Source organism: Haliotis cracherodii, unplaced genomic scaffold (assembly GCF_022045235.1).
Source record: "Haliotis cracherodii isolate W230 unplaced genomic scaffold, xgHalCrac1.p SCAF_12, whole genome shotgun sequence".
NCBI classification, from domain to species: Eukaryota; Metazoa; Mollusca; class Gastropoda; order Lepetellida; family Haliotidae; genus Haliotis; species Haliotis cracherodii.
The window spans coordinates 30,072,153-30,099,405 of NW_027266267.1; the positions used below are offsets into that span (position 1 = coordinate 30,072,153).

The following is a 27,253-nucleotide window of genomic DNA, read 5'->3' on the forward strand; positions in this document are numbered from 1 at the left end:
TTCAAACAAACAGATTATCAAAGGTTCATTCATACATGTTGTGGCCTATATTTACGTATCATATCCTTTTGAACATTGACAAATATCCAAAGTGAAAATCATTGTGTGAAAAAATGTATAAAAGATATGCAAAATCTACATCATAACTGGTACTGTAAACAGCATGATACAATCATCGTGTGCACGCTCATTGAATGACCTTCACCTCAAAGAAATTACCAAATATGTACAACAATGTTGACGTATGACATCACTTCCGGTGACCGACTTTTACAAAATGTCGTGTTCACTGTCAACAGTACGCCGGATTTTACGAGGGGACTTTCGATGTATGTATCGCAGCTAAGTTTGAAATATACGTGATGTTACAGGATGTAAACGCTATCCAATATGGCGAAAAGTTATCGGAAAATATCTGCTTGTAAAATATATTTGCTACTACATGTTATACACCATTTGAAGGGTCTGATCCTATGGTCCTAGCGATTTCATTGGATTAAAATTGGTTTCTAATGACGCTTTCTTGCTGAAATCTTCAACAAGTTTCGTGATTGGTCTATTTTGAGTTTTCCTGGAAAGCGCGCATTAACATGTAAGTGATGTGTCAGTCGGACAGTGACAGTAGCTAATATAGTTCTAACTGAGCTCTATTTCTTATACAGTGGCGAAGCAACCTATACGCAAAACAACAATTGTTTTTAATTGCCTTCCATCGGTCTGTCCGCTAGAGTAACTGTCCTTTGTCAAAGGGAAGCTACTCTAACCCTAGTCTATGAGATGTCATGGCCACGGTCAGATGTTGTTGACAGTCGGTCTGTCCTGCCATAACGTTCAGTAGTGTAGTCAGATGTACACACAGCGACAAAGCGAAACAAGGTAACAATTCAAACATATTTCGGCCAAATCCAACTATTTTAATTTGTGCAGAAGGTTTCAAGCGGCAGAGGTCTACATGCACAGATATGGCTACTGACCCCGCTTGGCTAGGCCTCGTGCCCTCGCAAAATTGTGTCGAAATTGATATCTCCAAAGTTGCCAAAACTTATAAAATGCCTTAGCTACGTCACAGTTAGACACTGATTTTCAGTATATTAGACTGTTCTTTTGATAATGATAGCAATTATCCCTGTAGTTTATCCAGATTCCCGATGGTTAATTCTGACTCGATCGCCGAATGACGAGGGCGATGTCATGTTTGTTTATAAACAGTGAAAGTAGTCCCTACTTGACCAATCCGTTGGCTTTATCCACACTCCGGCGCAGTGGTGACTCTGCATAACACCACTGCCACAGGCTAATTTGCATATCACGTGACCGGACTTTTCTCTTGTTTGTAAACAAACGCACTTTTTCAGAAATCAGTATAGAACGGACTAATGCAAGAATTTGGGGCGCTTAACATATTGTTTTGCATAATTATATGGATATGCTAATGCAACTGCGACAGTGAATTTCGTGACAATATATATTTATACATCAAAGTGACCGTATCGCGAGCTCTCCGTTTTGGCTTCGATGACAGCACGTGGAGCCGTACAACCAATGTAAACAAAGGATAACTACGCAAAAACAAATAGTTTTTCACGTATTGGGATACTTTCTTAATGAACCGTAACCATTCTTTGACATTTGTATGTGAAAATGTGTAGACTTGACAAACATGAAACGGATGAAAAGCATATTCAATAACTTGAATGAAAAGTGAAGGATGTGACGAATCGTCACATGGCGCTGGCCTGTGGCAGAGGTACTATGCTGGCTGGCTGCCGGCCGCATGGAACTCTGGGTAGGAAATGGGCTTTATCCTGCCGAGAAACCTACCCATTATATTATGGTAGATACTTAACATTTCGATGGTAATAAGGATGATTGTGTTTGTTTTGACGTTTTTTGCATATCATGTGAATAATATCCACTAATTCCAACACACTTAGTTTTAAACATGCGTAATGTTTCCTGAAATAGCCAACACTGGCTTCCACACGTCTGCATGTTAGCAGTAATTAAGAAATGTAACAACAATTTAGAAAAAGCGATACTCTGTGGAGTGATTGCCATCATTCAGAAAATTCAGTAAAACAGTTTCAGCAAAAAGAAATGCGCCAACAATGATCGCGTGTTTACATCTAGTTGATCTCGACTATCATTATCTAAAGGCAGTAAGGCTCTTGCAATAGCGTTCTCACGAGCCCGATGCGGGTATTTAAATGGCTCTATTAGTCGAATATCTCTTGTACTATTCTCAGCATAAATTACGAGTGAAATGAAACCTACTCAAATTGTTTTTAATTCGATTTAATCAGTCATGATTTGAAGTTCCATCGCAAAGAATCTTTGGCATTAGGGTCCAAGTGGGCATTCATAAATGTCCACCTGTTTAAGGAATCAGCATTTCACCTTTGCATCTATCACATTCCTTTTAGCATTACTTATCATATCCCTACAAGGGGGCATAGGAATTATGTATAGCAACATCACAAAATATCTATACACTAGATCCATAGTAAGTTATCTTCACCCACTTTTAATGTACTTATATACTGTGTACATACGGAAAATCATTCTGTGTCCTTCATTAGAATATGTTTAAAAAAACAGCGTAAGGATTGAATGATCGAAACCAGTTGCAAATCCGGATGATGAATATTGATATACATATATGCCAAAACATAACATAACATATAACAAGAGTAAGATACTAACAAGAGTAAGATACTAACAAGTGTAAGATACTAACAAGAGTAAGATACTAACAAAAGTAAGATACTAACAAGTGTAAGATACTAACAAGAGTATGATACTAACAAAAGTAAGATACTAACAAGTGTAAGATACTAACAAGAGTAAGATACTAACAAGTGTAAGATACTAACAAGTGTAAGATACTAACAAAAGTAAGATACTAACAAAAGTAAGATACTAACAAGTGTAAGACACTAACAAGTGTAAGACACTAACAAGAGTAAGACACTAACAAGTGTAAGATACTAACAAGAGTAAGATACTAACAAGTGTAAGGTACTAACAAGAGTAAGGTACTAACAAGTGTAAGATACTAACAAGAGTAAGATACTAACATTGTAAGATACTAACAAGTGTAAGATACTAACAAGAGTAAGATACTAACAAGTGTAAGATACTAACAAAAGTAAAATACTAACAAGAGTAAGATACTAATAAGAGTAAGATACTAACAAGAGTAAGATACTAACAAGTGTAAGATACTAACAAGAGTAAGATACTAACAAGTGTAAGATACTAACAAGAGTAAGATACTAAAAAGAGAAAGATACTAACAAGTGTAAGATACTAACAAGTGTAAGATACTAACAAGAGTAAGATACTAACAAGAGTAAGATACTAACAAGAGTAAGATACTAACAAGTGTAAGATACTAACAAGAGTAAGATACTAACAAGTGTAAGATACTAACAAGTGTAAGATACTAACAAGAGTAAGATACTAACAAGAGTAAGATACTAAAAAGAGAAAGATACTAACACGTGTAAGATACTAACAAGTGTAAGATACTAACAAGAGTAAGATACTAAAAAGTGTAAGGTACTAACAAGAGTAAGGTACTAACAAGTGTAAGATACTAACAAGAGTAAGATACTAACATTGTAAGATACTAACAAGTGTAAGATACTAACAAGAGTAAGATACTAACAAGTGTAAGATACTAACAAAAGTAAAATACTAACAAGAGTAAGATACTAACAAGAGTAAGATACTAACAAGAGTAAGATACTAACAAGTGTAAGATACTAACAAGAGTAAGATACTAACAAGAGTAAGATACTAACAAGAGTAAGATACTAAAAAGAGAAAGATACTAACAAGTGTAAGATACTAACAAGTGTAAGATACTAACAAGAGTAAGATACTAATAAGAGTAAGATACTAACAAGTGTAAGATACTAACAAGAGTAAGATACTAACAAGTGTAAGATACTAACAAGTGTAAGATACTAACAAGAGTAAGATACTAACAAGAGTAAGACACTAACAAGTGTAAGATGCTAACAAGAGTAAGATACTAACAAGTGTAAGATACTAACAAGTGTAAGATACTAACAAGATTAAGATACTTAGAAGTGTAAGATACTAACAAGTGTAAGATACTAACAAGAGTAAGATACTAACAAGTGTAAGATACTAACAAGAGTAAGATACTAACAAGTGTAAGATACTAACAAGAGTAAGATACTAACAAGTGTAAGATACTAACAAGTGTAAGATACTAACAAGTCTTCCCGCTATTGTAGGTATCCGGTATCCCCGATGTTAAGTAAAGTAGTCTTTGTTTCACCAGAGACCATATAATAGATATTATATGGTCTCTGGATGCACAGAATGATATATCCACGACACACCTCTCTCGGTACGACAAACTCGTGAATTAAAACCATATCTGTTGTTCGGGAGTAGGATTTACCCGTGAAGATCCACTTCTTCATCAGTCCATGCGTATCGTTGAAGGTTTACTACGCAATCGGGTGGTCAGATTCGCTGACAAGGTGTTGCATGTCATCGTATCCGAATTGCGAAAATCGATGCGCATAATTTCAATTACCAGACTGTCTGGCCAAGTCTTATTTACAGACCGCCGTAATATAGCTTGAATATTTGTGGTGTGGCGTTTAAAGTACAAACAAACAAACTAATATCGAGTTCACAGGGGAGACAGTAGCAATAACTGTTGGTGTCATGATACGTCTACAGCAACAGCGCCTGAGGGTACAGGGAAATGTCTCTCCTTTATCATTGAAAGATGCATTAGTTACACCACTCTGTAAGAAAGGCCACAGGCCTTACAAGCTGCTGATCGGCAGGTGATACACTTTGGCCATTAAAACACAATTCTGTACACTGTCTTGAATGGTTTATTTTAAACTTCAGCATGGATTGATTCATACATTCTTGATTCAGTCTTGAAACATTGTGACCGATATTATGTATTTCCTTTCAATTCTTTTACTGGCCCTTTAATTGTAAGGCCTGTTGTGGACAGGTACAAGCTATAATATAAAAAAGTGAAATATTACAACTTGTAACTAAGGTAGTAAGTACATGTTATTACCAACATTATTTTCCGGATTTTAAACAAAACATCTGATACACACTTCAACCTCTTCAACATGCAATTTACCCTTTTACACCATTTACATTTGTTATAGCATTGCTAGTTGTGATTTACTTGTTTTAACTTACATTTTTGTTAATATTTACAAATTTTGTGGGCCCTTCACACCCTACACAAGGTAATTTCATATTCTGTTTTCATCTACGTGTTTGGCCTTGCACTGACTAAACCCTGATGATTAACCAGGACAAACCAAAGAAAGTAGAGAAACTAAATTAAGCTCTCATAAAAGAACTAAAGTGACACCCTCACAAGTGGAAGCCAACACTGATCAAAGATTTTTATAAATGTATACTACCCACCAAAAGAAACGCGACTACCATAAATGTTGGTTAATATATGAAGACTCACGCATGTTGTGTGAACCGATGCTCATGAACGCATCACATGTGACGCCATAGATACATGACTTGAGATGCACAATTTATCACTTGCAGGATTAGCGTGATAAGAATAAAGACACTCCGTGGTTACACTTGACTGTTGTTATTGTCAGTAATTGATACACATTGGAAACATCTCTTCTTAACTTTAATACTTCTCCATATGTTTCTATGATTTGCGTTTGTTTTGGCGATTCAAATATGTATTCAATTTCTATAATTTGTAGACAACCGTGCAATCAGGATTTATGCAATCAGGATCTACATAGTGTGTGGCACACACAGATCCTACCCGCCTCGTCTACAAGGTGTATGGCGCACATAGACCCTACCCGCCTAGTCTACATGGTGTATGACACACACAGACCCTTCCTGCCTGGTCTGCATGGTGTATGACACACAAAGACCCGACCCGCCAGGTCTACATGGTGTATAGCACACATAGACCCTTCCCGCCTGGTCTACATGGTGTATGACACACATAGACCCTACCCGCCTGGTCTACATGGTGTATGGCACACATATACCCTACCCGCCTGGTCTACATGATGTATGACACACATAGACCCTACCCGCCTGGTCTACATGGTGTATGACACACAAAGACCCTACCCGCCAGGTCTACATGGTGTATAGCACACATAGACCCTTCCCGCCTGGTCTACATGGTGTATGGCACACACATACCCTTCCTGCCTGGTCTACATGGTGTATGACACACATAGACCCTACCCGCCTGGTCTACATAGAGTGTGACACACATAGACCCTACTCGCCTGGTCTACATGGTGTATGACAAACATAGACCCTACCCGCCTGGTCTACATGGTGTATGACACATATAGACCCTACCCGCCTGGTCTACATGGTGTATGACACACATAGACCCTACCCGCCTGGTCTACATGGTGTATGACACACAAAGACCCTACCCGCCTGGTCTACATGGTGTATAGCACACTTACACCCTACCCGCCTGGTCTACATGGTGTATGGCGCACATAGACCCTACCCGCCTAGTCTACATGGTGTATGACACACACAGACCCGACCCGCCAGGTCTACATGGTGTATAGCACACATAGACCCTTCCCGCCTGGTCTACATGGTGTATGACACACATAGACCCTACCCGCCTGGTCTACATGGTGTATGGCACACATATACCCTACCCGCCTGGTCTACATGATGTATGACACACATAGACCCTACCCGCCTGGTCTACATGGTGTATGACACACAAAGACCCTACCCGCCAGGTCTACATGGTGTATAGCACACATAGACCCTTCCCGCCTGGTCTACATGGTGTATGGCACACACATACCCTTCCTGCCTGGTCTACATGGTGTATGACACACATAGACCCTACCCGCCTGGTCTACATAGAGTGTGACACACATAGACCCTACTCGCCTGGTCTACATGGTGTATGACAAACATAGACCCTACCCGCCTGGTCTACATGGTGTATGACACATATAGACCCTACCCGCCTGGTCTACATGGTGTATGACACACATAGACCCTACCCGCCTGGTCTACATGGTGTATGACACACAAAGACCCTACCCGCCTGGTCTACATGGTGTATAGCACACTTAGACCCTACCCGCCTGGTCTACATGGTGTATGGCACACACAGACCCTACCCGCCTGGTCTACATGGTGTATGACAAACATAGACCCTACCCGCCTGGTCTACATGGTGTATAGCACACATAGACCCTTCCCGCCTGGTCTACATGGTGTATGACACACATAGCCCCTACCTGTCTGGTCTAATTGGTGTGTGACACACAAAGACCCTACCCGCCAGGTCTACATGGTGTGTGACACACATAGCCCCTACCCGCCTGGTCTACATGGTGTATGACACACATAGACCCTACCCGCCTGGTCTACATGGTGTATGACACACATAGACCCTACCCGCCTGATCTACATGGTGTGTGGCACACACATCCTACCCGCCTCGTCTACAAGGTGTATGGCGCACATAGACCCTACCCGCCTAGTCTACATGGTGTATGACACACACAGACCCTTCCTGCCTGGTCTGCATGGTGTATGACACACAAAGACCCTACCCGCCAGGTCTACATGGTGTATAGCACACATAGACCCTTCCCGCCTGGTCTACATGGTGTATGACACACATAGACCCTACCCGCCTGGTCTACATGGTGTATGGCACACATATACCCTACCCGCCTGGTCTACATGATGTATGACACACATAGACCCTACCCGCCTGGTCTACATGGTGTATGACACACAAAGACCCTACCCGCCAGGTCTACATGGTGTATAGCACACATAGACCCTTCCCGCCTGGTCTACATGGTGTATGGCACACACATACCCTTCCCGCCTGGTCTACATGGTGTATGACACACATAGACCCTACCCGCCTGGTCTACATAGAGTGTGACACACATAGACCCTACCCGCCTGGTCTACATGGTGTATGACAAACATAGACCCTACCCGCCTGGTCTACATGGTGTATGACACATATAGACCCTACCCGCCTGGTCTACATGGTGTATGACACACATAGACCCTACCCGCCTGGTCTACATGGTGTATATCACACATATACCCTACCCGCCTGGTCTACATGGTGTATAGCACACATAGACCCTACCCGCCTGGTCTACATGGTGTATGGCACACACAGACCCTACCCGCCTGGTCTACATGGTGTATGACACACATAGACCCTACCCGCCAGGTCTACATGGTGTATGACACACATAGACCCTACCCGCCTGGTCTACATGGTGTGTGGCACTCACAGACCCTACCCGCCTGGTCTACATGGTGTATGACACACACAGACCCTTCCCGCCTGGTCTACATGGTGTATGGCACACACAGACCCTTCCCGCCTGGTCTACACACACACTCACACAAACACACACACGCGCACACGCACGCACGCACGGTGATTTCAGACGATAGGCAGTCAGTGTGGTTACAAGCAATAGGGTGAGAGTACAAAGCGAAATAGCAGAAAAATGAAATGGCCAAATGATAATTGTATGTCATATATAAACCGGGAAGGGAATGAATTTTACCGGCCAATTGTATAGATGGTTGCCATTCAAACCCCTGTAGTTCTCGTATGATGACCTTGAAACGAAAAAAGAGGTATTACACAAGACCAAAACGTTGCCGTTGTATTGATGTCACACACATTTAGACGTTAGTCCTGCTGGCAAACACGGGAACATAAATAAGACATGCGTGTTGATTTCAAGAACGCTAGCATCCCACAAAATACAGTCTGGAAATACAAGCTTGGGTCAATCAACGATTTGACATATGACATATAATTGAGCATTCGATAACACTGTGAGATGCCATTTTGTGTATCTCACCAATACTCAGTAATTAGGGCATTGAATACCCAACGCTTTGCTTCTTCTCAATCTGCACAGAATCAATCATGTCCCATTTAAAGCTCCGCATCTGTCAGTGTCAGGAGGGGGAAGTGCGTTATCGATCTCGTTGCTAGCTGATTGACTTTGCAAGAGATCGATACCGGGGCGAACGGGCGAGATTGCAATGCTCTACACATGTTGATTGTTCCTCTTCCACGCTCCACGCAGTATGAACTGATGGTCTGGATTAAAGGAAGGCTGAGTCCACCATATGTGATGTGAAGGGGGTGAAGGGGGGAGGAAAAAAGAGCAGTAAGGGAGAGGGGGTGGGGCAAAGGTTGGAATAACGTGTGATCGCAGAACAGAGCTTCTAAGTATATATGGATTCGCCACGATGGTGAGGTGTTACAACCATTGGTTGCACCATTCAAACGCAGAATGGTGAGAAACTTCGAGTTTCAACATGTCATCCCAAGTCATCAACTGATGCCCTGCCAATCCAAAAAGTCACAGTCCTCCCTTGGCCCGCAAGAGTCCAGACATTACCGCCATTGAACGTATTTGCGATCAGGTGTAGCCTCGTCCAAAAACAGATACAGGACGGGTTGTTCCTGGCTCTCCAACAGCAGTTCCTAGGGGTGTCCTTCGAAATAAAAGCGACAAAACCCTTTCCATATTCAAAAGAAATCTCTGTTAAAGCACAGTCGATTATACTAATCCGACCATATCATGAGCATGTGTTTATGAACTACTATTATTAGTGATGATACCAGGTGTTCGCGAAAAGGTGCGCGTATTCTGCGAACCTAATCCAAATTGTACCATGCAGAAGCCATGAGAAATTGGGGATACTCCATGTACTGATAGTTGACATAGTTGACAAGACATATTGTGATCTAATGCCTACTGAGATATGCATATGTGTAGGTACATGGGGAGATCTACTGCCTACTGAGATATGCAGATGTGTAGGTACATGGGTAGATCTACTGCCTACTGAAATGTGTAGATGTGTAGGTACATGGGTAGATCTACTGCCTACTGAAATGTGTAGATGTGTAGGTACATGGGGAGATCTACTGCCTACTGAGATATGTAGATGTGTTGTGTATGGGGAGATCTACTGCCTACTGAGATTTGTAGATGTGTTGTGTATGGGGGAGATCTACTGCGTACTGAGATGTGCAGATGTGTAGGTACATGGGGAGATCTACTGCCTACTGAGATATGTAGATGTGTTGTGTATGGGGAGATCTACTGCCCACTGAGATGTGTAGATGTGTAGGTACATGGGGAGATCTACTGCCTACTGAGATGTGTAGATGTGTAGGTACATGGGGAGATCTACTGCCTACTGAGATGTGTAGATGTGTAAGTACATGGGGAGATCTACTGCCTACTGAGATGTGTAGACGTGTAGGTACATGGGGAGATCTAATGCCCACTGAGATATGTAGATGTTTAGGTACATGGGGAGATTTACTGCCTACTGAGATATGTAGATGAGTTGTGTATGGAGAGATCTACTGCCTACTGAGATATGTTGATGTGTTGTGTATGGGGAGATCTAATGCCCACTGCGATGTGTAGATGTGTAGGTACATGGGGAGATCTACTGCCTACTGAGATATGTTGATGTGAAGGGTACATGGGGAGATCTACTGCCTACTGAGATATGTAGATGGGTTATGTATGGGGAGATCTACTGCCTACTGAGATATGTTGATGTGAAGGGTACATGGGGAGATTTACTGCCTACTGAGATATGTAGATGGGTTGTGTATGGGGAGATTTACTGCCTACTGAGATATGTAGATGGGTTGTGTATGGGGAGATTTACTGCCTACTGAGATATGTAGATGGGTTGTGTATGGGGAGATCTACTGCCTAGTGAGATATGTTGATGTGAAGGGTACATGGGGAGATCTACTGCCGCCTGGGAAAAGCAGATGTGTTGTGTTTTGGGAGATCTATTGCCGACTCGGACATATAGGGGTGTTGATGCATAATAAAAGTATTTTAACGTGAAGATATGAAGAAACATTCACAGAAATCGATAAAACGTTATTCCGATTCGTACATGTTACAACCGCGATTCTTATGCAAAGTGTATGTTGGACATACATGATCTTTTGAAATGATTAAATTAGGGCTACTACGATTGATACAGGTGGAAATAGAAGGAAAGTGATAATCCTAACCAATCGCGCCTGCAAAGACGATCCTTTCGTTATTCAAAGCACTGCGAAGACCACATTAACGTCAGGGTTTGCAGGACGTGGAAATCGATTATACAGTGGACATGTGGTAGTATGGCATGGTGCTGTAGCCAATGACTAGCGTACCGAACGACCATTAGCTTGCGGCTTGACTGTAGATACCGATATTTCGAAGGTGTCCTCGTTTTGTAGCGTGTGTTGTCTCACAAATTTGAGCAAAGGAGTACGGCTGTTTCTGTAGGTTCCAATCTGTTCGTGTACTACTGGCACTACCGCACTTTGACGACACATGGACGCAGCTTCCCACACATGGATTGACATTGAGGAGGACAACAAGGTTAGTGGCGTCATAGCGTCGATGTGCTTACTTCCACGGTAGAGACAGGTCTCTTGTGGACAGCCAGTTAATGTTAAAGAATTTACGTGCAGTTGAGGAGTATATTCTCCAGTGTGTATATCGTGTGATCCGATAATTGATTGGAATACAATATGTACTATCCAGTTCAGTGTATCATGACACTGTACACCACACATATGTTATTAGGGGCATGTGAAAAACGTAGCACAGCAAAATGAAGAAGTAAATTACTTAGCTAAATAATCTGTTTTCTTTGAGTATATAACACATTGACGCACTGTTTGTAACAAATTTAGGGTTGCATTCAATATTACATTGATTGCTTTCTATCCAGTTTTTATTCAGTTCTTTTCAGCCAAACTCAGTAATCCGAGGGCTGGCTGAAAAGTTGAGATTAACAATTATTGACTGCGTTAATGGAGTTGTTTACCAATGCTTTTTCAACATAATGCCCTCCGAGGTCCACACTTCTGTCAACGGTGCTGGAGTGCCTGGATCCCACTGGTGTAGAAGGCTTCCTCCTGGTGGTGTAAGGCTTTCACAGCAGAAATGACGTCATAATTTACATAATGTTTGCCAGACAGTTCTGTTGTCAAGTTTTAAGAAGCTGTCGAAATCTGAAGGTTCCACGTCTGAATACGGAGGATGTTTAATGAGTTCAAAGGAACAGTCATGCATTGCAGCTATGGCGACACCAGGCGTGTGTCCAGATGTATTGTCCTGGTTGAACATTTCACCTTTAGTGAGTATTTCACAACGTTTGGCCTTGATATACGCAGTTACTTGAGCAGATTAACTTTAATGGACCACCTTATGATCTGACCTACGGTAGGTCATACAGTAGGATTACTTTGAAATGCCAGAAAACCGAAGCCATTTTCTTGCAAGCTGAAGGGAAGTTTGCCTACTTCGGAGGAAGAGACGTTAGATGTTTCCACTTGTTTGACTGTTGTTGAGTCTGTGGCTGATGGTTGTTTACCCAAGAGCCCACCCACAGTTACAAATCACACAACAAAATCAGCTTGGTCGTCTTCAAAACGATGTAAATTCTCGCAAGAGATGATGAACCTGGAGCGTTTCGTATCAGGAATCTGTGTATTAGTGTTGAAACGTTTGTCATGCCAAGGTCATTACTCATAAAATTCTCAACTCTCTGATAGGAAATAGGTCGGACCGTTAATGGAAGACCTTGGGCTTCTGCAAGTGAAAATGCCCTGAAAAATAACGTGACTCTTATATGATCAATATTTATTCTCTTCCCCCCCCCCCTTGAACTGCGCTGCCCACCTCTAAACAGTGGCCATGGAAAGAAAATCATCTCCAAAAGTTGGCAACATGTGTGCATGGATGGCGTAGGTGTTAACCCTTTCAGTAGGCGATACGTGATGACAATGTGGTAGCCAGTTTTGTACATTTGGACCAATAGAGAACACGTTGTCACTTTGATGCCAGCAGTAATATCCTGCCTTATTGTGTATTTGGTTGAATGGCAGCTTGTAATTACTGACAGTGTTGTACACTGTTAAGGATGTAATATCCTTCGTGGTTAGGCTCATAACCTTTCAGCCATCCCTCGCATTTCATATATGATAAAAGACATGTCACTGTGTGCTTGTTCCAGTTTGTTTAATATACGTTTCCAAGAGTATAGTGCTTATTCATGTTGCGTGGACATCTCAAATGGTTATCAAAACTGCTGTTTGACATTATGCGCACTTTTTACCTGACATTGGATTAAAATGTTTGCATAATTAATTTGGGTTCAGTAAATGCTACATATCTCCAACTGACAGTCCTTTCATCACAATGATGGTAGATTCTGGGTTATTATTTCGGAACCCTACATTTAACAAAATGACGACGTAAATATGTCCCCATCCCCCAGCCGTGATATTGTTGGAATATTGCTAAAAGCCTCGAAATATCACCATCACATATCCACACAGTTTTCCTGTCTTGCAATTATTACAATCGTCAAAGACATAAGTGATTAATCTGTTCAAAACCAGTGAGTTACTCCGACTCTAAGATTTGTCAGCGTTTGGTATACACATATAAATAGCTCCCAGGCATTTTTGGTCACCAGATTTATTTCACAGAGATATACATTGTATTCAGTAAAGGTCTTAATCACAAAGTAAGGGAAATGATGGCGTCAATGCAAAGAAAGAATAACAGCTGCATGCCATCAGCAATAGCCAAAGTTACTCTCGATTACAGTTCTTTTGATTCCTATTCTTACAACTTGTTATTGTCAGTTTTATCCCCACATTTTCAGGGCTCTGGCACACGTGTCAACTCCTATTATATGCATTTCAAAGCTCATTCAAGCAAACCAAAGATCAAATACAAGAAATCATCCAACTTTAAGAACAAAGTAGAACAAAACGATCTCCAGTGAACGGTGTCTAGCATTGTCAGGGTAATACATGTATGCATGCGGTAGCGAGCGTAACATGTAAATAGTGAATGTGTGAGCTAAAAATAAAATGTGTCATCACTGTATAATTCCGGTTCAACATTGGTGGAAGTGATGTGATTCTTTCTCAATGGAAGGAGACTCGACTTATATTCGACCAGATACTGTGACAGAGAAGTTTTCATGATGAGAAAACTGTGAAGGAAGGGTGGAAGATCTTGAACTTTGTGCGGACATGAATCGCTGATTGTGAAATCAACGCTCATGGCCTTGTGTTTAAAAGATGAAGCAAAATCATTCTGCAACAGTTTTACGGCAGTGCAAAAGAACGACTTTGCCCTTTCTGATGCCTTGAAATCATATATCTCTCCAGAAGAATGGAGGCACATTTACAAGGAAGAGCTCAAGGTAGGAAGATATTGAAAGGCGAAAGTGTTTGGCTGTCAGCTTACAGTGTTTACCCAGATATGAGGCGCATTGACGTTGATGGGGTAGCCATGGATAAGTTCATGAAAAGATGAGTTCCAAGGGAACTTAGACTTGCTGTAAGTCATGCAACAGTGGAAACTTTGGACCAGGCAGTGAGAGAGGCATATGGTTGGCTGTCCTCTGTTGAAGCTACAGAAACTATTAGATCCCCTTTAATCTCTACAATTGTGAAAGATGGTGTCAGTAATTTCTCAACAACAAGAAACACTTCTGAGCTACATTAAACCAGAACACATTTTCATTTTAGGAATGTTGGATACTATTTAAACATTAACCTTGTGCCATAGGAGCTACGGAGAGCGGACGTGTTATAACTGTTGTCAACCGGGCCATATTCAAGGAAACTGTAGAAGACCTCAAGACAGGAGCAGGAATATAAGGTGTCATTCAACGGCTCTTATTGATAAATATAGTGTGAACCAGCAAAATTTGAAATTACAGAATGTGTCCGAATGTGTCGTGTATGCTTCTGTTTATGTGGAAGGAATTTTTAGGGAACCAGTAGCCGTGCTTCATGGTCAGTAAATTCACAGAGAATCAGGATAAAGTGGTTATACATGTACTTACATTAATATCTGCAAGAATAAGCGGCTAAAGGTATTTGAATGTTCTGGAAGTTGTGGTCTGATTCTTGGTGCAACCATGTTCGAGTCATGAAAGCTACAATAGATATGTCCCCAAAGAGGATGAAGATTGGATGGCGCTCTATTGCATAAACTACTGAAGCTAAGAAATCATTTATTTCCAGAGATCAGGTTTTTGAGAGAAAGGTAGTACATGCAGGACATGCAATGGTATTTTGGGTGAAACTGAATTCATATCAATTTGCTAACTTTACTGGATATTTGATATCAAGAAAACACTATCTGTCCAGGTAGAGTTATGAATGTAACTGATCTGAAGAAAACGTAATTTTCTTTGAGAAAACACATTGGCAAGTTTCACCCAATGGTATTTCCTGGGTCTACTACTGACAGTACCAATGCAGCTTTGTCAAATGTACAACCGCATTGAGTTATACAAATTGAACATACTGAGAATATTGCAGATACAACAGGGAGACCTGTCAGTCAAAACAATTCAATATGTTGAACTATTCGGATATTTTCTCTGAAGATGATTCTGATCGAGGATGAACTGACTTGGTCATATTTGAAATCAATACTGGCAATTTATAACCTCAAACAGCCTTTACATAGATTACCATACCTTAGATAAGAGGAAGTTAGGAAAATGATTCCAAAAATGCCAACTGAGGACGTTTTTGAACAATCTGCTTGACCTAGGTCATCAGAATTTGTGCAAGTACCCAAGAAAATTGAGAAACAAAGATTTTGCATTTATTTTCACTGTTTGAATTCTCCCTCGAGCAAAATATGATGATACGTTGGCTAATCTGTCAAGATGTAGCTTGTTCAGTTGCCTGGGAGGTGCTTCTAGATATTGGCTGATTGAAATTAAACCTGAAGATAAAGAAAAAAACAGCTTTGTCTCCACCCGTGGGTTGTACCAATTCCATAGATTGTAATTTTGGGCCACTAATCGTCCTGCACGTTTTTCTAGCCTTATGCAGAGCGCACAAGCTGGCCTTAGGGACACTTGAGAGAACCAATAACCAACTGATGCCCCAAATCTGATCATACCCCCAATTTGATAAGGAATAGAATTTATTCTTGACACAGATACAGGGATAGGTGGAGTGTTGAGGTCAATTCATGATGTAAGATACTGTTACTGCAGATGCTTGCAGAGCTCTGAGTAAATCTGAGCGAAAACATTGCACAAAACAAGGAAAGAACTACTTGCTTTCACAGAAATGTATGAACATTATTTGATGAGATGTCAATTTGTGATAAGCACTGATCATGGCACTTTGGTGGCTCTTTGAAATGATTATATAAATTCAAGAATCAGTGTGGTCAAGTTACCAGATGGATTGAATCTTTGATTTTGATTTTGAATTGAACACAGGCCAGGTCTGCAGGAAGTGCAGATGGGATGTCAAGGAGTGCCATCAAGACTCTCCTGAAGAAAACTTTGATATCAGCCTCGTAATGAGTCGACGTACAATGGTTGGACAAATAGAAATGAATTGGATAGAGGGGCAACAGAAAAACAAAGTGGGGTATTGAGCAGGGTGAATAAAGGGCATCGACCAGACTGAAAAGAAACACATTGCCCTGGTCGGAATAGGACATAATAGAAGTGGTGGATGGAATTATGGGTTTGAGGTGGAAATCAGGTGTTGAAAAGGCTAGGACCAAGAACCTGTTCCCGAGTGTATGATGAAAGAAATAACAAAACTACCAAGACAACTGAACGTATGGACACATATGCAGTGAAAAATATTGCTTGTAAATCCCCAAAAGCACCAATAATGGAACCAACCAGACAAGTTGTACAACCACTAGAAAGGATAGCAGTGGACATTACAGGCCCATGGTCAGATACAGAAAGAGGTAACAGTTATATTATGGTGGTAATGGACTATTTTCTGAAGCATGTGGAATGCTATCCTTTTCTGAATCAGAGAGCACAAACTGTTGCAAAAAAATCATGTATACGGGAATGTTACTGATTTATGGAGTTCTGGAAAGTCTGCATTCTGACCAAGGGAAAAGGTTTAAATTTAACCCCACTTCAACTCGTCTCACCTGAGCAAGTATTTTGCAAAAAATCATTGTGACTTGGCGCTGATAGCTTATAACTCCTGTGTACTCTGTTCTTCATAGTTTTTGGTGGGGAAATGATCCACCAGTTGATGCCATATGTGGAGCAACAATGGAAGAGACATATGTGGAAGGAAAGAGAAACTTTGTGGACCAAGGCTTATGAAATAGTAAAAGAAAAAGAAGGAATGTTATGATCACAAGGCTCCTATTAACCCTTTTCAAACAGGAAACCTATTCTTACTTTCTTTTTTGAAAAGAGAACTCAGTATAGGGTGGTAATGGTTTCACTATCTTACTATCACTATGATGAAATGGGAAGCGGCAACAGGCGAAGCTGGCTTCTGTGTGTCTCTGTTGTACAGCTGTCCTTCATGAGAGGTAGGAAAGGAAGAAGAAGACGTCCCACACTGTGGCGTTAGGACTATATCCAGTGAATTAGTGAACATACATTGAACTGTAAATAGGTTATGCTACACCCATTGCTGCTTATTCGTTGTGGACTGTGAATTCGGGATAATGTCTGTACTGGGATATTAGATGCAAACAAAGACGTTAAGAAGTTTAACATTCCTGCAGGTATCCCTCAGTGTACATTATGTGTGACACCAGTATGTGTACCCTGAGCTTGAATGTTATGTACATAAACAGCGATGCAAATGGATGGATGTGGATTAAAGTGCAAGAATAATGAAAAATAGTAATGGATCTTTCTTACATCGTTTTGTAGCCAGTATCATGTACATTACGATGGCCGAGAAAAACAGTGTGGAAATGAAACTTGGCGCTGCTGCGCTTAATTAAAAGTACGCATTTTGAGCTCTGTAATTGTAACAACCCAAAAGAATCTGTAAAAACGCACTTTCCCCCATCCCCCATCAGTGATGTAAAAGGGATCTCTGTAGCCTTTTAGCTCTAGTTAACCAGTTGCAGTAGATTATTGCACAATGTATGCCAGCAGTCATTTTAAGAATCATTCACCACTCAGCCTTGTGTGTATGTAATGTAATACGCCAGCAAGTGACACGGATGCAACTAATCTGTGGAACCACTTGTAATCCACGCGTCCAAGATGGGGATCATCCTGTATATTTTCGTCACTATTGTAGGTCAGAGGTTCACTTGTACTTCCTCAGAAATCAACACATTCATCTTCTTGTAACGCGAAAACTATTGTCAGTATCAGAGTCGACAAATCGGCAAGTACAATCGATGCTTCATCATTTCACGCAAAGAAACACGACCAATAAACGCAATATGTTATATAAATGGCCTCGGTCACATGATCCTTTAATCCCACTCATACAAAGAAGAGTACAGTGTACAGATAGTCATTGTTTAATTGTGCATATGCGAAAGTCGTAGGGAAGAAAAGGGTGTAGAATAGATTTACTTTGCCGGGAACGTGTGCTACCGACCATGCCCGTGAACAGAGACATGCTTGCTTGGTTTCAAACGGAGAGTCGGGCTTGTTGTGAAATCAAGCGTGTAATTTGGATGGACCATATAGGGAGCCTCTATAAATTGATAGACAGGACTAAAGTGCAAATAAACTGTAGAACCGCAATGTTTTGAATATGATAGTTGCATTAACGATGTTGCGATCTATCCAACTCTACAAAATTGACATTTTTGACAGGCAAGTAAAGCATATTGTGTGTGTTTGTATACATATTCTCCTGTGGGATCATAATGACTATCTTCATTTATTACTTACCCGAGAAGAGATCACCCGTTTAATAAACATACAGCTGTATTACTCATTGTGTAATACCAAAACGCGTGCTTATGTACTCTCGGAACACGTTTCACGAACAAACATTGAAAGCTCTCAACATCCCTTGGCTTATTCAACGACATTGCGTGTGGAGATGATAGATCACTGAGAGGAGCTTATGCACACTCGATGACCCCAGCAACCTTGTTGCTAGGTTGACGTCACATGTCATTGTTTCGCCGAAGGATCTTGCAACAAAATTCCACAAATTACGTCATCGGGTATTGTGACGTGTTGTAAACTTTGAGGTGCAAGGCCCCGTTCCACAATGCGATCATACGGTAGCGCAGCGCATAAAGTATATGAGTTGCGATAACCTTAACGCTACGATAATTTTGTGGAACGGACACCTGAATTCTAAAGGTGGACCGTTGGATGGTATTAAATTCATACGTTTAAACTTTTGACGTATTTGAAGTATTACTGTGTTAAACACAGTTGGATTTTGCCATGGATCGTGTAGGTGTCAGCCTATTCACACTCAACAGTATAATTCTAAAAACGTCATAAATGGCCATTTATAAATAAAATACTAAACTCGCTCCCGTGTAAAACCAATTTTATGAAACTCGTGAATAGTTGTGGTATCTGACTAGCTTTCGCTCGTTTCATAAAATTGGTATTACACGGGAGCTCGTTTAGTATTCTATATGTAGGTTACCAAAGACATTATAAACTTTGTTACTAGGCCTGGTGTATATTTAGATATATCATATGGACGTGAGCAATTCTAATGTTAAAGTTGGTTTGTAACTATATGACAAGAGATCACTGTGCACCGGACATACACGTGTGTGGCTGGCTGCTTGTACTCGTCTGGACCAATGTCGGTTCTAAGCCTGGTGAGATACCATTCGGCAGTTTAAGATGGATACCCTCAACTCATGCGCATTATACGAACTCCTGGCCGACCTGTCCTTGTCAGGGATTACTCCCCTGAGTAGACAACTGAAGGTAGCTTCAGTGTTGTAACTAATAAGCAATAAGTTGAATAGGTTGTAGACATAGTAGTAAAACGGATGAGCAGACGGAAAAAAGCCCTGTAATGCAATTTCAATTTGTAGAAAAGTTCATCTTACATGTGTTGTACAAGGATTTTCCCGTGGAATCAAACACATACGAGGGTTTCAGGAACGGCGGTTATAGATAAACTGAATATGTGAATGTATGTTCACCAAAACTCTGTCAAGCATATTGCCTTGTAGCAAGTTATCTGGTCAATGTGCGTTTTTCCCTTATATGGGGCTAGTCAGTCATGGAAATCTTTTAACTATTTAACAAATTACTTTTTGTAACCAAGTTCCTTTTGTTTGTCTGGATCTCTCTCATAAGCAGATGCCTCAAAATGCAAGGAATACCAAACGGCATCTCCAGTTGGTTTCCATTTATTTTCTCCTCGCTGACCCCTCTGTTTCCAAATTTTTCTCCTCACAAAAACGGTCTTTTCGCCATGACATTCAAATAAATAATATATGGTACATATGTTTGATGAACCCACACGCAACAAAATACCTCATATCGCGTTGTCAATACACGACGAGCATAACGGAAAATCACTCATTGTCATGTAGATTAATACTGTAAACAAAGGGAAATGTCGTATTACGATATGCATACGCGCTGGTTGTAGGATTAGTGAACAATAAAATCAAATATGATATTTATTGTGTAAATATTTCTTTGTGTGTGTATATTAACATGTTTTAAGATGTTTTGATTCCATAGATTCCCTTAAAGTTCGTAGAATAGATCTTTGGCAACCCATGCTTGCCCGTAAGAGGCGACTATGCTTGTCGTAAGAGTCGACTAACGGGATTGGGTGGTCAGGCTCGCTGACTTGGTTGATGCATGTGGTAGTATCCCAAATGCGTGGATCGATGCTCATAATATCAATCGCTGGATTGTCTGGTCATACAGCTGGAATATTGCTGAGTGCGGCGTTAAACAACAACCAACCAACCTTTAAGTTCATGTATAATGTGATATTTCTCGTAGCTTGTGACTGTAATCTTCGATTAGTTTCAGCATTTGACGATATAATTCTACATCATGGATGAAAACCTAACCAGAGGATATTGTCAGCTCAGGTCTCCAAAGCTGAAAAAGAGACCAGTGGCATCACGTGATGGCTTGACCCCGCCTCAGGACCCATGCAGTAGCATCTACCTCGGTTTGGTTCTTGCTGGAGCAGGCTTCCTCCTTCCCTACAACAGTTTCATCACAGCAGTGGACTATTACCAGAGTCGGTTTCCCAGAACTACTATCATCTTTGATATGAGCCTAACCTACATCATCGTTGCTTTTATAAGTGTATGCATCAATAATGCTCTTGTGGAGACTCTGAGTTTGCCTGTGAGGATCACGTTTGGATATTTACTGTCATTTGTCATGCTCCTTATTATCGCATTGTGTGATGTCTGGTTCCAAGTATTTACACAAGACATGGCCTACACAGTAACCCTCGGCGCTGTTGCCATTGTCGCAATAGGCTCCACAGGTACGAATGATGAGATAATCGGCTGGTATACACACACTTTAAAAAAAAATACTCCAAATGTAGGGATGAAATGTGATATCACTTTGTCAAAATCCAGGTTCATTTCGAACAAAACGGTTACGTTACAAGTGCTTATTACCACTTCACTTGAATGGCCTATGGTACACTGGTATCGGTCATGGATTGATAAAGTATTCATTTAAACAACATTCGAATTCATAAACCAAACAGGCGCGGAGGGTGCTCCTTTGTACATGCAAGTACTGCAGGTGTAGGTATGAGGATACTAACAATTGATAACAACTACGTTTTGATACTGTAGTTAATAAAACATGGCGCGTATAGCCAATTCGTCAGCCTGATAAAGCTGTTCATGAACAGATATTTAGAAAACAGACGTAATTTCGACTCGCATGTTTGGGATATGGATCCCATGGTAGGTGCTACAAACAACCTTCAAACAGTCCTCGTGTGAGGACAGAAGAGATGCTGAGGTTAAACGTTGTGCTGATTGATTGGTGTGTTGATTTGAAATAAGGAATCACTGTTGATCACCTCACACAAAGTAATGTAATGTGTCATTTAAAACAACATAACATGAAATGAACCTTGAAAGTGTTGAAACTGCGACATGGCATTCACCCAATGTGAAGACACAGTTCGGGGGTGAAGCACCATATGTAAGTTTGACTACTCACAATATGCCTAATAACTATAACTGAGAGTGAAGTACACTTCTAGAAACGTAAGTTTTGATTTGATGATGATGCATGCATGCGTCAAATTGGCTGAATTACTCAGCTAATTGTTGTTTGGATATGTCTGAATGTCCGATTATATTCGAGTACTTTCCCGTTACAATTATTGATAATATATTATACGTTTTCGAAAATCGATAGCCACAAGTAAGAAGATAAGCGGGCTCTTGGATAACTCACACAACAGAATGAAGTGCATCAGAAATTGTGTTTTAAAAACTCATACACATAGATAGTGCAGGCAATATATAAGGGATCACGTCTTCTTGTTTGAACCGTCTAGCACATAACACACTTTCTTCATGTTTACATAATTCTCTTTCATGAAACTGAGTTCAATGTTGTGCATTTCAGTTCAACAGTCAAGTTTTTATGGATTTACTAGTATGCTGCCGCGACGCTATACACAAGCTGTGATGACAGGGGAAAGTAAGTTAACAAATCTCACGCAAAATTTAGTTTCAGCTTATTCATATGTATCCAGAAGCGATGCAAGATAACAAAACCTGTATGATACACGAAGTGACATGTGTCAGTGCTATATATGTAGCTATATATGATCACCTGCAAAAGATTGAGCTGATTAGGTGACGAAAGTTGTCTGAGTCACTTTCTCCTTGCAGGTGCAGCTGGGCTCCTTATCTCCATAAACCGGATCCTGACGAAGGCGCTACTGAAGGACGAAAAGGTGAACACCATGATCTTCTTCTGCGTGTCCATATCATTGGTATGGATGTGCTTCATCGTGTTCCACATCACACGACGTACAGATTTTGTTCGCTTCTATGTCAGCTTATGTGAGAGCGCTGGACTGGCGGAGGACCAGAGAGGAATCACTAAAGGCAACACATATACAGAGGAAGTAGGCCTGGTAAGGGTTGGTTCTAAGCTTTAAATCTTTTATTAAATGCTGAGATATATGGAAATGTGGCGTGGGTTAAATATACCCCATCACGACTTTCCTGGTTTGGGAGGATACGTGTTTATCAAAGGCATCATGTCACAAGTTTAGTCTCTTATTTAGGTTCGATTAACAAAATACTAGTACTCAGTTAGGCTTGTTGTTGTTGGTTGAAAATCCCTCTTCGTGCTGACAGCTGACGGTGCCAAATGTCCTTTAGGATATGTTTCGTTTACATATCACATGTCAAAAGAAAGTATTTGTCCTGAATGAGGCATGTGGAACAAAGTAACTGTTGTAACCGGATCTCTGTGCTGCTGCCCAGAACCGATTTGGATCTTGACTTGCAACTACACTCTTTCATGACATATGACATAGCCGAGCCACACTACTTATGTACGTATGCTAGCAGGTGTCTATGAAGATCAACACATCTTTTGTGATTTGAAACAGAGATGAGTTGATTTGACATTATACGCCATTGTCGGGCATGGCATCCAAATTAGACGTATCTTCGGTGAAAGAGAATGCATGTTACATCATTATGACCACATGATCTTACAGCAATTGTGTATGGCAAGTTGATACAAATGCCGTACGTCTATGAATGTTGACACAGGTGGACTTCCAGGAACCAAGCACAGGTCAGCACTACGGCGTTTTAGTCATTCAAAGTCCAACCTCCCCGACCGACCCGTCCAGGCAGTTTGACGCCAAGTCAGTACAACCAGGCTCTGGGCAAACTACCGTCAACGATATCACACGAGCCAATGAAGCAGAAGTCACATTCCAAGGCCAACACTATAAGATGCACATACCTAAAGTATCAGCATTTAAAAGTGAGATGGTATCTTGACAGATTATTCGTTTATATATTGATGACATTAAAATTAACACACCCGCAAACATGTCCTGCGGTGATTTGCGCTTAGCCAAGATGTAATTGACTCTTTTACAGGGTACTCATTGTAACAACATGACATTGGAATTATGTGCAGAAATACATTTAATTTAGGACACTGATACATTACAACGCTACTATTGGTAACAGCTAAGTAGATCGAAGCTTATTAGGACAGCGTTAATTATACAAGAAAATCAAAGTGGAGACAGTCATAATATATCTGGTTAGGAATTATCGTAATATCTTCAAATTATGATTTTAAAGTCTGTGGAGCTTTATGTTAATAGATCGGGTAATAGATGGTGTCAGTTTAATGGATGATTTAATACTAAATGTCCAATGCTAGCGCCCTTTTCATGGAAATATATGCCCATAGGACTAAAACAGGCTAATCAGAAAAGACAGTATGGCACAACATGTCATAGACGGGTTGTACTTTCACAATAACAATACATTATTATACAATAACTGTTCATTAGTGATTAACATGTTGACGAAGTGACGTCAGTCGTATGACCTTGTATGACTTGACATTGTGTTACGGAATTCAGAATGTGCGTTTAGATTGCTTGGGGGATTTAATATGAAATAATAATCAAAGGTAGATGCTTGAAATATTGAATCTAACATTCATCAAAGCAGGAAATAGGTACTATTTTATGGATTCACAAGCAAGAATTCCTTCGAAGTTGTCCACGTATACATGTATATATACATACAGGTTTCTGTTTCTTCATGATAACATTTAGCAACTTATCATCCCGTATTCTTCGAGATATACCGAAAACCAGAAGCAGTTACCATGTCACCAGGAAAGTGCAAATGGCTGCCGATTCGAGAATGTCCAAGGGACCATTTCACCAAAATACACGCAATATATGATCTTCCCACTTTGTACATTAATGCTCAACATCAACCTATCTGCTAAACCGTGACTTGATTTCATTGTATATCTTATTTATGGACATGACTATTTATCATGGTTGACGCGGTTGACCTAGATATCGAGAAGAGGTGATTTTAGTATTGAATACCTTATTATTCATATACAACGACAAGAACATTTGCAAGCAACTAATAGGATTCATTATATTATTATTATTAAAACACAAGGATTACTGAGAACTCCCGAACACTTATAGATTGAATATTGGTTTCAAATGATTGTAGTATGTTTACTTCTGATGATCTTCAACCCATGTGTAGCGATCATTTTCCCGTATATATGTTAGTCTAAGTAACTGTAAACATAAATGACACAAGTTTTGTAAGAAAGATATATTATTATTCTTTGGAATCAATGTCATATTTAGGTCAGTATACCTGGAATTATTTTATAAATAGATCTCATATTGACTTGGTCGTCAACACGTTAACAGATTTCCTTATCAATATTTATTACCAGTTTATACTCAAAACGATTATTATAGTCAGAAGTGAAGATCAGACCTTGGATGAACGTAGAAATTTTGTAAAAGTAACCGTAAACATAAAGTTGCAACGCAAAAAGCTCAACATCATATCTGAAGTGTTTACAGATTTAGAAATAGGGTGGGATATGGTATAGAGAAGTCTTAGGAACACTGCACTCAAACTAAAAGTAATGAGAAATTACATATAGATTTAGCACTTTCGGTCACTTCAAATGCCCATGTGTTCATCGATCTGGAAAAAAGAGGCAGTTATTTTTTTAAACACAAAAAAGGCAATGTAAGTGGATGTACTAATACTAGTTGCCATTAAAAGATGTGTCACCACCGGTAGGGCAGGATACGTTCACCTGTTAGCGTTACCTTGTATCGCCACTATTTAATAGTGATTCATAGACACAGGCTCATGATATAGTTGAAATCGTACAATAGATTCTTTACGAATATGGAAGGGGTTTTGTCGCTTTTATTTGTATATTACATAATTATAATGACACATGGATATATGAACTACTACCACAACGCGTACCTCATGAAAACTGTAAGGAACAGATAATCCTATGTACAGACCCATTTACTTCTATTCGCAGGGGGATTGGAGATGCGGTACGAGGTGTCGCGGACGGTCTGGCCATATATGGTATCAATCGGCTTAGCCTACTTTGTGACGCTGTGCTTATTTCCGGGGATTGAGTCGGAAGTAATTAGTTGTCACATTGGAACGTGGATGCCAATTCTCCTCATGGCGGTGTTCAATTTGTTTGACTTTATTGGAAAGGTAAGATAGTGTTTGGCCATCTTTATCTTTTCAGTGTGGGTTAATATAATTTTGTCCAACATAATCATTAATAGCATATAATTCCTGAACATCAAAAGTTTATCCTTAGAGGGCACTGCATAACGCATACCTCATTCCATGCGGAACAGAAAGTACAGAGCACAATCCCCGCATAGCAGAGGGTACCTGATGTATTATTCTTCACGTCGCCGGAATGCACCGAACACTGTATGCATTATCTCCACATCACTGTAAGTGTAGAGCACTGTATAACTCATGTCCCACTTCCTCCCAGAGCACAGGACAAGCGCTTAGTATGCATATGGCAATGTCTTAGTTGTATCGATGTCACGCAGTGCTCATGATAATGTATAAACGATCTAACACCACGGCTAAGCATGTAGCAATGCATAAGCTATCTGGCATATATAGACACTGTCCCACAACAAACATGACAAAGAGAAAGCATCAACCTTAATTCGACAATACAGAAATGTAAGCTCCAGCAATTTGGTTGGGTTCTTACAATTTTCAATAGAAGCCTCGAATGTTACTAACGTAGCACACAAAGTATTCGGAATGTTTGACATCATATTCTGTTAGTTTTATGTCTCGGGCAAGTTGTGATACCTGATGTGCAACATTCTGTTTGTTTGGCATTCTAAAAGTGGATGAGTAAATACGAAAACATACAACTTTATAGATAAAAACTTCTGGTTTATTGCGTTTAGAATCTTACTGTTATCGAGCCAGGGGGACTGCAACCGAGCGGTTGTATACAGGATATGTTGTGTTAGGCATCAGATTAACATTAACAGGGGTTTTAGAAAACAAGTAGCACACAGATAATTGGCTGAAGCCAGGTGTATAGTAAGAATAACAAATGGCACACATATAATGAAGCCAGATGTATAGTGAGAATAACAAACAGCACACAGACAATGAATTAAATAAGGATTAAAAAGTTGCAGCGGGATGATTAGGTACTATTAAAAAGAGCCTATTGCTTGGATTAGATCTTCATAGGAATATGTATATTACATCCCGTCTTGAGTGAAGAGAACAACCATTTTCAGAATACATCCTTCACATGAACGACATTTACACAAGTAAGTAATTTTGCACATGTGTAACTA

The 27,253-nt window shown here is 40.3% G+C and overlaps 1 protein-coding gene across 3 annotated transcripts in view; it reads left to right on the top strand.

The window, feature by feature from the left end:
- Positions 1-801: 801 nt before the first annotated feature.
- Positions 802-27,253, top strand: part of LOC139458343 (equilibrative nucleoside transporter 4-like) — a 40,820-nt gene continuing 14,368 nt past the window's right edge. The window contains exons 1-7 of one of the 3 annotated variants that reach the window (XM_071239732.1): positions 802-876; positions 11,379-11,474; positions 20,869-21,346; positions 22,459-22,533; positions 22,728-22,975; positions 23,625-23,844; positions 25,930-26,117. In XM_071239732.1, coding sequence (XP_071095833.1) covers positions 20,899-21,346; positions 22,459-22,533; positions 22,728-22,975; positions 23,625-23,844; positions 25,930-26,117 — 1,179 coding nt within the window. In that variant the 5' untranslated portion in view covers positions 802-876; positions 11,379-11,474; positions 20,869-20,898. Of the gene's footprint in view, positions 877-11,269; positions 11,475-12,105; positions 12,238-20,868; positions 21,347-22,458; positions 22,534-22,727; positions 22,976-23,624; positions 23,845-25,929; positions 26,118-27,253 lie in introns of those variants that run through there. The other 2 variants (XM_071239731.1, XM_071239733.1) reach the window with 2 other exon arrangements.